Source organism: Engystomops pustulosus, chromosome 5, assembly GCF_040894005.1.
Source record: "Engystomops pustulosus chromosome 5, aEngPut4.maternal, whole genome shotgun sequence".
Classification (NCBI taxonomy): domain Eukaryota; kingdom Metazoa; phylum Chordata; class Amphibia; order Anura; family Leptodactylidae; genus Engystomops; species Engystomops pustulosus.
Genome location: NC_092415.1, coordinates 199,513,671 through 199,527,025, shown reverse-complemented (window position 1 = coordinate 199,527,025; position 13,355 = coordinate 199,513,671). Strand labels below are relative to the sequence as shown.

The window sequence follows — 13,355 nt, the reverse complement described above, 5'->3', positions numbered from 1 at the left end:
ATTCAACTGAAGAACAAACCTCCGGACCCTATCTTGTATGTAACCCGGGGACTGCCTGTATATTACTACCCTCACAGTAATAGCCATAGTATAGTACCAGCCTAATAGTAGTAGTCATACTATAGCACCAACCTCTTAGGAATAGTAATACTATAGTACCAGCCAATTAGTAAAAGCCACAGTATAGTATATCAGCCTAATAGCCATACTATAGTACCACTGTATAGTAATAGCCATACTGTAGTACCACTGTATAGTAATAGCCATACTGTAGTACCACTGTATAGTAATAGCCATACTGTAGTACCACTGTATAGTAATAGCCATACTATAATACCACTGTATAGTAATAGCCATACTATAGTACCACTGTATAGTAATAGCCATACTGTAGTACCACTGTATAGTAATAGCCATACTATAATACCACTGTATAGTAATAGCCATACTATAGTACCACTGTATAGTAATAGCCATACTATAGTACCACTGTATAGTAATAGCCATACTATATAGTACCACTGTATAGTAATAGCCATACTATAGTACCACTGTATAGTAATAGCCATACTATCGTACCACTGTATAGTAATTGCCATACTATAGTACCACTGTATAGTAATTGCTATACTATAATACCACTGTATAGTAATTGCTATACTACAATACCACTGTATAGTAATTGCTATACTATAATACCACTGTATAGTAATAGCCATACTGTAGTACCACTCTATAATAATAGCCATACTATAATACTATAGTAATAGCCATACTATAATACCACTGTATAGTAATAGTCATACTATAGTACCACTGTATAATAATAGCCATACTATAGTACCACTGTATAGTAATAGCCATACTATAATACCACTGTATAGGACTAGCCATACTATAGTACCACTGTATAATAATAGCCATACTATAGTACCACTGTATAATAATAGCCATACTATAGTACCACTGTATAGTAATAGCCATACTATAGTACCACTGTATAGTAATAGCCATACTATCGTACCACTGTATAGTAATTGCCATACTATAGTACCACTGTATAGTAATTGCTATACTATAATACCACTGTATAGTAATTGCTATACTACAATACCACTGTATAGTAATTGCTATACTATAATACCACTGTATAGTAATAGCCATACTGTAGTACCACTCTATAATAATAGCCATACTATAATACTATAGTAATAGCCATACTATAATACCACTGTATAGTAATAGTCATACTATAGTACCACTGTATAATAATAGCCATACTATAGTACCACTGTATAATAATAGCCATACTATAGTACCACTGTATAGTAATAGCCATACTATAGTACCACTGTATAGTAATAGCCATACTATCGTACCACTGTATAGTAATTGCCATACTATAGTACCACTGTATAGTAATTGCTATACTATAATACCACTGTATAGTAATTGCTATACTACAATACCACTGTATAGTAATTGCTATACTATAATACCACTGTATAGTAATAGCCATACTGTAGTACCACTCTATAATAATAGCCATACTATAATACTATAGTAATAGCCATACTATAATACCACTGTATAGTAATAGTCATACTATAGTACCACTGTATAATAATAGCCATACTATAGTACCACTGTATAGTAATAGCCATACTATAATACCACTGTATAGGACTAGCCATACTATAGTACCACTGTATAATAATAGCCATACTATTTTACCAGCTCCATAGTAAAAGCCATAGTATAGTACAAGCCTCATAGTAATATCCATACTATAGCATCACCATATAGTAAGAGCCATTCTATAGCACCAGCCTCATAGGAATAGTAATACTATAGTACCACCGTATAGTAATAGCCATACTACATATCCACTATATAGTACCAGCCATGTTGATGCCCATAAACATTAGCTATGCTGTAATCTCTGTGTAGTAATGTCAGCTATAGAAAAGACCATACAATAACGGCAGCTATAGTATCCATACATTAGTATTAGGCAATGTTAACCCTTTAAGGACTACTCACTACACGCTAGTACCTATATGATAGTGCCAGCTATACATTACTCATCTGGATCCTATAGATCCTTTGTGTTCTGTTTGCCTCTTGCCTTGGTTATACATTTATTATACATTTTTATATGGAAGAACAGAATGTGATAATTACAATCTTGACCTACTTCAGTTGCTGGGAGATGCTCGTTGTTTCTTGGATCGTCGGGATATTGTTGTAGATGATAATTAGTGATGTTGTTACATTCATCGTGCCATTGGCAAAAAGCACAATCCAGAGTCACAGACAAATCATTCTGCTCTGTACATAATTGTACCGCAATAATAACGCCTGCCAAACACATCCCTGCAGCGCCCCCACAGGGGAAATGATGAATTACATGCTACTCATTACCTTGCCATGACTTAATTCATTCTAACCCTTTCTAGATTTTCAGGGTTAAATTAAATGTATATAGAAGAATTGCTTATAATTTAGTTCTACATGGTAGTAATTAAAGGGATTGTCCCAAGTTTTTTTTATCCACATGATAGGACATAACAGTCTGATGCAGGGGCGTAACTACAGGGGTAGCAGCCATAGCAGCTGCTATGGGGCCCACAGTGTCAGGGGGCCCGTCATCCGACCTAACGCTAAAGAAGGGAGCGTAATACATTGTACAGCGTAATATGTATAAGACATATATGTGATGTATATACACTGTATATGTGTGTAACTGTGATGTGTATATACTGTATGTCTGTATATTGCACTGTATGTGTGCATATTTGTGTAGGAGTGTATAAATGTGTTGAGTGTGAGTGAACTGTATGTTTATGTATGTAGCTATATACATGTGTGTGTATATGAGTCGAATATGTATATTTTTAAGCAGAAAGAGGGCCCCATGCCTCTCCTAGTTACGCCCCTGGTCTGATGAGTGAGGGTCTGACCACTGGGACCCCAACTGATGATAACGGGGATCCTGTTCGCATTAATTAAGGATCAGCAGGTTGCGCATGCGCCCCCTGCTGCTCCATTCATTGCTTATGGTAGTACCAAAAAGAAGAAGTGGAAGGTCCTCCTGTTCATGTAGAGGATTTACACTGCAGCTCTGCCCATTCTGTTTGACTTCTCTATATCAGCAGGAGCTCAGCCCAAACTAGACCCATATATCCCGGTGGTTCCCATTGTGCTGGTGATAGCATAGAAGTTCAAAGGTGAGAAAAGTAGATATTAATAAAACCTTATATTTCTCTTTATAGATAACGGCCTACAATAGAAGAACGTTTGAGACGGCGAGACACAATCTTGTCATCAATACCATGTCAGCGGAGGGTAAGCGGCGCCTTCTCAATACTGATTGATCATAGCATTTGCTAAGTGTAGGGTGGGAGAGGGGAGTTTAGATTGATATAGCGGGCCGGATTTATCATAAGTGAGGCAAACTGCGCTAAGGAATGATCGGCCTGATCGTATAAGCATTTATATGGAAACACAAGCGATCGGTAACCAGAGCCCAGTGTCTTGTATTTACACAATCGCTTCTTCAACAACCCCCACCGGGGCCTGGCCTTTTCTTGGGGCCTGGAGGCAGCCGGGGCCCAGAATACCGGAGTGGCTGGCGGTTGCGGCCTAGGGCGTGCTGGTACAGGGACCGGAGGGCTGTCCTACATCCTGGCAGGTCTCCAGCAGGTGGTGTGTGCAAGAAATATGGAGGGAGAGGCTGACGTACTGGTTCTCCCCTAAGTGTCTGTAAGATGAGTCCCTGGGTAATGGATGGGGAGCCCGTAGTGGTAACAGCCGTATCCAGGGATCAGATGGTGGCAACGTGGTGCAATTCACAGTTCTTTATTAAACAGCAGGCAACGGATTACTGGAATGGTCATGGAGAGTGATCCTCAGGAATAGTGCACCAGCCTGGTAGTAGATGCAGCTTGGATGGAACTGTGTCCAAGCTGTGGAAGCTGCAGCTCTGAGTCTCCTGACTCTGGTTAGGATAAGTGTCAGCACTGAAGGTGTACTGACACTGTCTCTCTCTTCACTCTGTACATGTTTTAAGACAAGACCTTACAGTCTAAAGCTGGAACCCAAGAAAACATGCTCCTCCTTGCCCAGGGGTTTTATTCTCCTGGTCAGGTGGTAGCACGTCTCCAATCACACTCCAGTTTACATTGCAGCATTATCATTAGTCAACAACTTACATCCACTTAACCATTGCCTGGTCAGGCAGAATCTACAGCTGCTATTACGTAATGTCCAGGTTCTAGAACCTTCCAAGAGGGTTCGCTACTCCCTCCGTCAGCTCCTAACCTGGAGAGGACGTTGTTCACAGCTACCAGCCTGCCTATGTATTGGCAGGGGTGTTGCACTTCCATAAAAACCAATATGCGATTGCGCCAAGGCCCGCCTCTGTATGCGTGTAATCAGATTACTGACTACTGGGGCACAGTCTTCAATTATCTGGTGCTCCCAGCCTGCCCGGGGAACGAGCACCATCTTTGTTTTTGTTGCACCTTTAACATACTGCAATCGACACTGTCGAGTCTCTGTTTTAAATGTCTCGCAAACTCAGACTAAGCAGTAACAGCCCCTTTAGATGCTCAATTTCTCTCTCTTGTCGGACACAGAGCAGCCGTGACACAAAACTGGCACAGACAGTATGAGATAGATATGAGAAAGATAGATAGATAAATAGATAGATAGAAAGATATGAGATAGATAGATAGATAGATATGAGATAGATAGATAGGAGATAGATAGATAGATAGATAGATACATAGATAGATATGAGATAGATAGATATGAGATAGATAGATAGATAGGAGATAGATAGATAGATATGAGATAGATGATAGATATGAGATAGATAGATAGATATATAGATATGAGATAGATAGATAGATACATAGATAGATAGATAGATATGAGATAGATATGAGATAGATAGGAGATAGATAGATAGATAGGAGATAGATAGGAGATAGATATGAGATAGATATGAGATAGATAGGAGATAGATAGATAGATATGAGATAGATATGAGATAGATATGAGATAGATATGAGATAGATAGATAGATAGATAGATAGGAGATAGATAGATAGATAGATAGATATGAGATAGATAGATAGATAGATAGATAGATAGATAGATAGGAGATAGATAGATGGATAGATAGGAGATAGATAGATAGATATGAGATAGATAGGAGATAGATAGATGGATAGATAGGAGTTAGATAGATAGATAGATAGATAGATAGATAGATAGATATGAGATAGATAGATATGAGATAGATAGATAGATATGAGATAGATAGATAGATAGATAGATATGAGATAGATAGATAGATAGATATGAGATAGATAGATAGATATGAGTTAGATATGAGATAGATAGATAGATAGATAGATAGATATGAGATAGATAGATAGATAGATAGATAGATAGATATGAGATAGATAGATAGATAGATAGATAGGAGATAGATAGATAGATAGATAGATAGATAGATAGATAGATAGGAGATAGATAGATAGATAGATAGATAGATAAATATGAAATAGATAGATGTAATTAATATCCAGTCTTTCACTTAGTTTATTCCCTGTAGTTAGATAATTACATGGGAAGATAATATGATGTAATGTTATATATCTCTATCTGAGCTGTAATTGTAATTTTCCAGGGATGAGGCTTCTCTAGATGTTGTGGGAATGATTTTCCTGGCAGACAGTTTGTGTATTTAATAATAAATTCCCACCACCATCCATCTGGAAAAATATAAAAATAACCCAGGATCGGTACAGGATTTGCTGGGATATGATATAATCTTCCAATAGTCACATGACCAATAGTCACAATGTGCAGCTATTGTTTATACATGTGATTTGTAGGTTTGGCCAACTTTGTTCTATGTCCCAGGTCATCTGAAACGGTTTATCATATAAATTTTATACATTTGTATCGAGTTTTATCTCTTACAATATAGTTTCTATACCTGGTCCTCCAGATCTCCATTTGCTGTCATTGAAAACCCTCTTAGGGCGAAAACAATTGTCCTGGTCATATGATGCACGGGAAAATACAGATCTCTACATGTGTGTCCATCACATGATCAGGATCGGTTTTTATCCATGGTGGGTAAAACTGAAGTCTCCAATTGAGTAACAGCAAGCAGCAGGGCCGAAATTAAAGGAGGGGCTACTTGGGCTCGAAACCCGGGGCCCCCACCACTTTCACTTTTTAAGGGGCCCCCTCCAGTTTCCAACAGTCAGCTCAGTTGAGTCGCTGACTGTCTCTGTGTGCAATGAACAGCGGCCCGTGGGGTCTACAGGGGGCTGGTGGCTGTATACTACAGGGGGCTGGTGGCTGTATACTACAGGGGGCTGGCAGGCTATATACTACAGGGGGCTTGTGGCTGTATTCTACAGGGGTCTGGCAGGCTATATACTACAGGGGTCTGGCAGGCTACATACTACAGGGGGCTGGCGGGCTATATACCTCCAAAAACATTGTTGCAAGGACCCCCACCAGTTTGCGCCCAGGGGCCCCCATCACCCTTAATCCGGCCTTGGCAAGCAGAGATCCTGAGGAATAACAGGTGATCCCCTACTTAAGAACACCTGACTTACAGACGACCCCTAGTTACAGACGGACCCCTCTGCCCACTGTGACCTCTGGTGAAGTCTCTGGATGTTACTATAGTCCCAGGCTGCAATGATCAGCTGTAAGGTGTCTGTAATGAAGCTTTATTGATAATCCTTGTCCCATGACAGCACAAAATATTGAAAATCCAATTGTCACTGGGGCCAAAAAGTAATTTTTCTGGAATTACAATTCTAAAAGTTCCAACTTACATACAAATTCAACTTAAGTACAAATCTAAAGAACCTATCTTGTACATAACCCAGGGACAGCCTGTAATAAGTTAAGTCTACTTGAAAGCTGTATTTCACGAACCAAGAACAAGATCAATACTTGCTAAAGCCGGAGTAACCCTTTAATTCCCTAATTGATTATCCCTCCCCGTGCTCTGGTTACTTAATAAAGACAATACAGTCCTGAAATAACTACAGATGAAACAAGTATACAAACCTCTTATCTAGAAACATTGCAGCTCAGGCCTGAATATAAGCTAGAGACAAAATTTGGAGAGGGGGCAGCAACTTAACTTTAAATTCCGCAAGATCCTAGTAATATTCGGGTGAATAGTGAAAATGATTGTCCAAAGCCTAACATTGGAGTGAGAGGGGACAGAAGACACTTCTTTGCAGTTTCCTACAAGACCGAAAATGCTTTGCATATTGCATCTTTCCACAAGCGTCTCATTGGTGTCTGCAGTCTCCTCTCCCCTACAGTGTATGTAATAGCCTTAAACAATGACACCAAATCCTTCTTACTACCCTCCAGCGGTAAGAAAAAAGGGAGATTGTTGTAATATTACCCCAACCACACACAGTGATTGACAGTGAGAGTCCTGATTACTCCGCCCACTCGGTGACAGACAGTAAAAGTCCTGATTGCTCCACCCACACTCAGTGATTGACAGTGAGAGTCCTAATTACTCCACCCACACACAGTGATTGACAGTGCGAGTCCTTATTACTCCGCCCACTTGGTGACAGACAGTAAAAGTCCTGATTGCTCCACCCACACACAGTGATTGACAGTGAGAGCCCTGATTACTCCGCCCAAAACCAGTGATTGACAGTGAGAGTCCTGATTACTCCGCCCACACACAGTGATTGACAGTGAGAGTCCTGATTACTCCGCCCACACACAGTGATTGACAGTGAGAGTCCTGATTACTCCGCCCACACAGGGTGATTGACAATGAGAGTCCTGATTACTCCACCCACACACAGTGATTGACAGTGAGAGTCGGAAATACTCCACCCACACACAGTGATTGACAGTGAGATCCCTGATTACTCCGCCCAAAAACAGTAATTGACAGTGAGAGCCTTTATTACCCCGTCAACAAGCGCTGTCAATGACTGTGTGTGGGAGGGTTAATCTATTTTATGCGATCTCTAATTTACATAGACAATTTTCTTGCCTAATTGCCCTGTTCTTCCTGTTTCCCGAAAACAGATTTCCCGCTTCCGTACCAGGCAGAGTTTTTCATTAAAAACATGAACGTAGAGGAAATGTTGGCCAGCGAAGTTCTGGGAGATTTTCTTGGAGCGGTGAAAAATGTCTGGCAACCGGATCGTCTCAATGCTATCAATATCACGTCAGCGCTGGACAGAGGGGGCAGAGTGCCACTCCCCATCAATGACATGAAGGAGGGGTAAGGCTCATTCTTCCCTACTGTTACAGATTTGTGTAGGGATCTGGAGAAACCCGACCAGCAAAGCTCCAAGGTTTTCAAAACTTGTTCTCCTGCTGTCAGGAGAACAAGGCAGGAATTTTACTGAGCCAAAATTCTGGACCTTATACAGTCACTAAGGTCAGTAAATGTAGCGGAATGGCAGTTAGTATTTGCTACATTAAATTCTAAATGGTAATGAGCAGATATTCTGACACCAGCTCTGGTCTGTGATACAGATTTCTACATGCAAATTCTAAATTCTAAACTCTGTCTTCTAGCGTCTATGTTATGGTCGGAGCAGACGTCCCGTTCTCATCATGTCTGCGTGAAGTTGAAAACCCCCAGAACCAGCTGAGGTGCAGCCAGGAGATGGAACCCGTCATAAGTTGTGACAAAAAGTTTCGGGCACAGTTCCATATAGATTGGTGTAAGATTTCCCTGGTAAGGTTGCGATTATACAAAATAAATAATAATTTAAAGGAACTTTTTTTTATAAAAAAATCGATATATACCGTACTGTACATATACTCCCCCCATCCAGAATGCTGATGCGAATATGAGCGCTCATGTGAAGTACTTCACACTTTTTGTTACTTTTTTGTATTTAATGGTATTCCTCTGCATGTTCCCAGCACAAAAATTTAATAAAACAGGTTTCTATCTCCCTCTCACAGCGGGAAGTCACAGCACCTAAAACTAGCCATCACTGTAGGCTCATATTAAAGGAAACCCACCATCAAAATCCATCATTGTAATAATCATAGATTCAGGTACCATAACTGTGGCAATCTTCGTATATTTGTTATCCAAGGCCTTTTATAATTATGCTAATGAGCCTAACGGGTCTAAATCCCCTCTGTTCTGTAGATTCACAGGCTGTTATACTATGTAAGAGCCCACTCCCCCTGCTCCATTGCCACTTCCCCCTCCCTCTGACTGATCCGCACAGGGCTTGGTTTGATAAAACCTTGGCATCCAATATGTTACATTGAACTTCAAAAGATGAATTGGCTTCCATCGAGGAGATTGCAGGGGCCCCAATGTGGCCCTGGCAGTTAGGAGCCTACTAAACGTGGTTTTCCAGAAATCGTTGGGAAAATAAAGGGGGGCAGGGTTGGCCAAAAAAAAATGGGGGCCAAGGGGAGGCCAAAAAAATAACAGGGGTAGGGGTGGCCAAAAAATAACGGGGGACAGGGGTGGTCAAAATATAACGGGGGACAGGGATGGCCACTAAATAATGGGGGGCAGAGGTGGGCAAAAAATAACAGGGAAAGGGGTTGCCAAAAAATAAGAGGGGCAAGGGTGGCCAAAATAAAATGGGGGCAGGGGTGGCCAAAATAAAACGGAGACAGGGGTGGCCACAAAATAATGCGGGGAAGGGGTTACCAAAAAATAATGGGGGGCATTGGTGGCCTAAAAATAACAGGGAACAGGGACGGCCAAAATATAAAGGGGGGGGGCAGGGGTGACCAAAAAATAACAGGGGCAGGGGTGGCCAAAAAATAACTGGGGACAGGGGTGGCCAAAAAATAACGGGGGCAGGGGTGGCCAAAAAATAACTGGGAACAGGGGTGGCCAAAATATAAAGGGGGGGCAGGGGTGGCCAAAAAATAACAGGGGCAGTGGTGGCCAAAAAATAAGGGGGGACAGGGGTGGCCAAAAACTAACGGGGGACAGGGGTGGCCAAAAAATAACGGGGGCAGGGGTGGCCAAAAAATAACTGGGAACAGGGGTGGCCAAAAAATAATGGGGGACAGGGGTGGCCAAAAAATAACGGGGGCAGGGGTGGCCAAAAAATAACTGGGAACAGGGGTGGCCAAAATATAAAGGGGGGCAGGGGTGGCCAAAAAATAACAGGGGCAGTGGTGGCCAAAAAATAACGGGGGACAGGGGTGGCCAAAAAATAACAGGGGCAGGGGTGGCCAAAAAATAACGGGGGCAGGGGTGACCAAAAAATAACGGGGGGGGGGCAAAATATAACAGGGGGAGTTGGTCAAAACATAATGGGGGCAGGGGTGGCCACAAAATAACAGGGGACAGGGGGGAGCACAAAATAACAGGGGGCAGGGGTGACTTACCATGTTTCAGCGATTCCGGCCGGAACACCACATGATGTCACTAATGACTAATGAGATCTGGTGTCCTTATGTTCAAGCCTTCTCAGGGTTAGAAAAAAATGTCAAAAAAATTTTAAAAAATCTGAAAATTCCAACCTCCCCATTTCTTTAGATTCTGTATAAAACTATATGAAACAAAAACTCATAAACACATCAGCTTTCCCTGTGTCCGGATATGTCCATATACTAATAAAATAGGAAAACAATGACCTCACACTCTGAATATTGTAACAAAAAAGAATCAGTCTTTCCATTTTTTTTATGACACTGGATTTGGGATTTTTTTTCTAATACACTTCCCTATTCCTTACACAGAAAATAAAATGGTGCCACTGGAAAGTCGAATTTGTACCACAAAAAAAAGCCCTCATAATCTAAAAAAAAATTTAAAAAATGTGTATTATGATTCAGGAGATTCGGTTGGATCCTGCGCTGCTGTTGTTACGGCTGATGGTGGATCTCTACGTCTGTTACAGGTGGATAAAACAAAGCAAGTGCTGATCTCTCAAGAAGTGGTGCGGGGGGAGGGGATCCTTCCCGATGTCGGGGAGTACAGACCTCCGGCCGAAGCGCTGAAGGCCAGAGACTATCGCGCGGACTTCCTGATCACGCTGGCAGTGCCCTCTGCCGTAGCCCTGGTGCTGTTCGCCATCCTCGGTTACATCATGTGCTGTCGCAGGGAGGGAATGTGAGTGACCCCCTTTATCTACAAGCCTCACACTACACTTGTTATGTCTGGATACTTATTAATGGGCTATTCCCAAACTTAGGTATTTCTATCCTTAGGGTTTCCTGACCCCTGACCCCTGCTGACCCCAATGCAGGGCCACATTAAAGGGGCTCTCCAGTCATAGCAAGTTATAGTGCATAGATTAGAGCCTAACTTGCTGATCGGTGGGGGTCTCAGTGATGGATCTGTTGTACCCCTGATGCGTTTGAGATTATCGGAGTAGCCAGTTGTGGATGCCACTTGCTATGACTGGAGACCCCCTTGAAAGGGGTTTTCACACAAACAAAAGTTAGGCCCTATCCACAGGATTGATTGGTGGGGGTCTCAGTGGTCTTGTGAAAACAAGAGGTCCTATGGGGTCCCACGTACCTCCGTCGGACCCCCTCGTCGCTCCGTTGGACTAATGTAGAAGACGGACGCACATGACCGCTCTGCTCCATTCATCTCTATGGAGCTGACGGAAATTAGTGAGCGCTGCGCTCAGCAATTTCGATCAGTTCCATAGAGATGAATAGAGCAGAACGGTCATGGGCGGCCGTCTGCTCCATTAGTCTGACGGAGTGACGAGGGGTCCGATGGAGTATGTGGGACCCCATCGGACCCCTCGTTTTCATGATCTGTGGGGCTCTCCAAGTTAGGCCTTATGCTGTGAAAAGGGCCTAATGTTTCTTTGTGCGAAAACCCCTTTAAGGTTGATGGAGGCCCATGTGACGCAAAATCTGGTGGGGGCCCCCTGTGAATTTAGCCCAGACAGTGGTACATAAAACTAATTATCATTAATACAGGCAGTCCCCGGTTTCATACAAGATAGGTTCTGTAGATTTGTTCTTAAGTTGAATTTGTATGTAAGTGGGAACTGTATATTTTACAATTGTCACCCCAGACAGAATTTTTTTGGCCTCTGTGACAAATGGATTTAAAAAAATTTGGAACCAGGATTATCAATACAACCCAATTGTAGACGCCTGTGATAACTGTTACAGCTGTTTATTGTAGCCTAAGGCTAAAGCACAGCAAATTACCAACATCCAGAGGTCCGTCTGTAACTAGGGGTCGTCTGTAAGTCGGGTGTTCTTAAGTAGAGGACCGCCTGTATTCTAAACTTTCTTTTCCTCACGTGTCAGCCTAGCTGATGGCATGGCCGGCTCAGTGGCATTAGTACTGAGTATAAGACCCAGTGCCACGTGCCACGGCAATCCTGAGAGTTCTCTCTCCATTTTCTCCCTTATCGATCGGGTTGAGCGGTATGTGAGGAAGCAAAACTAAAACTGATTGGCTTGGACATGGCTGGCAACCAGTCCAGCCAACCAACCAGTGTTGGACACTAAGGGGGGAGGGATCAGGTGAGTATGAGTGGGCAGCGATTGAGTATGAGTGGGCTACGTGAGAACGCCCTCACTGTGAGAGCCAGTGAGTCAGTGTCACAGCTTGTGAGAAGGTGCGCATACACCTATTTAAGTCCTGGATACTTTTGATACAATCTACATGTTTTCTCGTTTTTGGATTTCCTTTGTTCTGGATCAGTGATACATTGGGGCAGATTTACTTACCCGGTCCGTTCGCGATCCAGGGGCGCGTTCTCTGTGGTGGATTTGGGTCCGGCCGGGATTCATTAAGGTAGTTCCTCCACCATCCACCAGGTGGCGCTGCTGCGCTGAAGAGCATCGGAGCGCACTGGAATACACCGAGCCGGGCTGAGTGAAGGTAAGTGCAAGCTCTGCAACACATTTTTGTTTTTTAAATCAATCCGTCGGGTTTTCGTCCGGCCACGCCCCCCGATTTCCGTCGTGTGCATGCCAGCGCCGATGCACCACAATCCGATCGCGTGCGCCAAAATCCCGGGGCAATTCAGGGGAAATCGGCGCAAATCGGAAATATTCGGGTAACATGTCAGGAAAACGCGAATCTGGCCCTTAGAAAATGACCCCCATTGTCTATATTCTGTAATATTAGCAGGTATCGGGATTGATCACATGACCAGCTTTCCTTATAAAGGTAATAAATTGTCCAATTTTTTATAAAATTGTAATGTTTCCGCCATTGGATTAGGATGAAGGTCGGTCTCCATAGTAATCCCTCTAAGGGATGCGGCACCGCCGGTGACAGGGGGCAGGGACCAGGTCTCAAATTGTGTACAGGACTAATAAATATGGGGGGTCCTGGTCCTCCCTCAAAAAAA

General features: G+C 42.7%; 1 protein-coding gene across 3 annotated transcripts in view; it reads left to right on the top strand.

The window, feature by feature from the left end:
* The window catches only part of SGCE (sarcoglycan epsilon), a 78,929-nt gene that overhangs the window by 53,504 nt on the left and 12,070 nt on the right, over nt 1–13,355 (top strand). For all 3 annotated transcript variants that reach the window (XM_072154337.1, XM_072154338.1, XM_072154336.1), the window contains exons 4-7: nt 3,276–3,348; nt 8,110–8,308; nt 8,608–8,770; nt 10,923–11,134. In XM_072154337.1, coding sequence (XP_072010438.1) covers nt 3,276–3,348; nt 8,110–8,308; nt 8,608–8,770; nt 10,923–11,134 — 647 coding nt within the window. The remainder of the gene's footprint in view (nt 1–3,275; nt 3,349–8,109; nt 8,309–8,607; nt 8,771–10,922; nt 11,135–13,355) is intronic.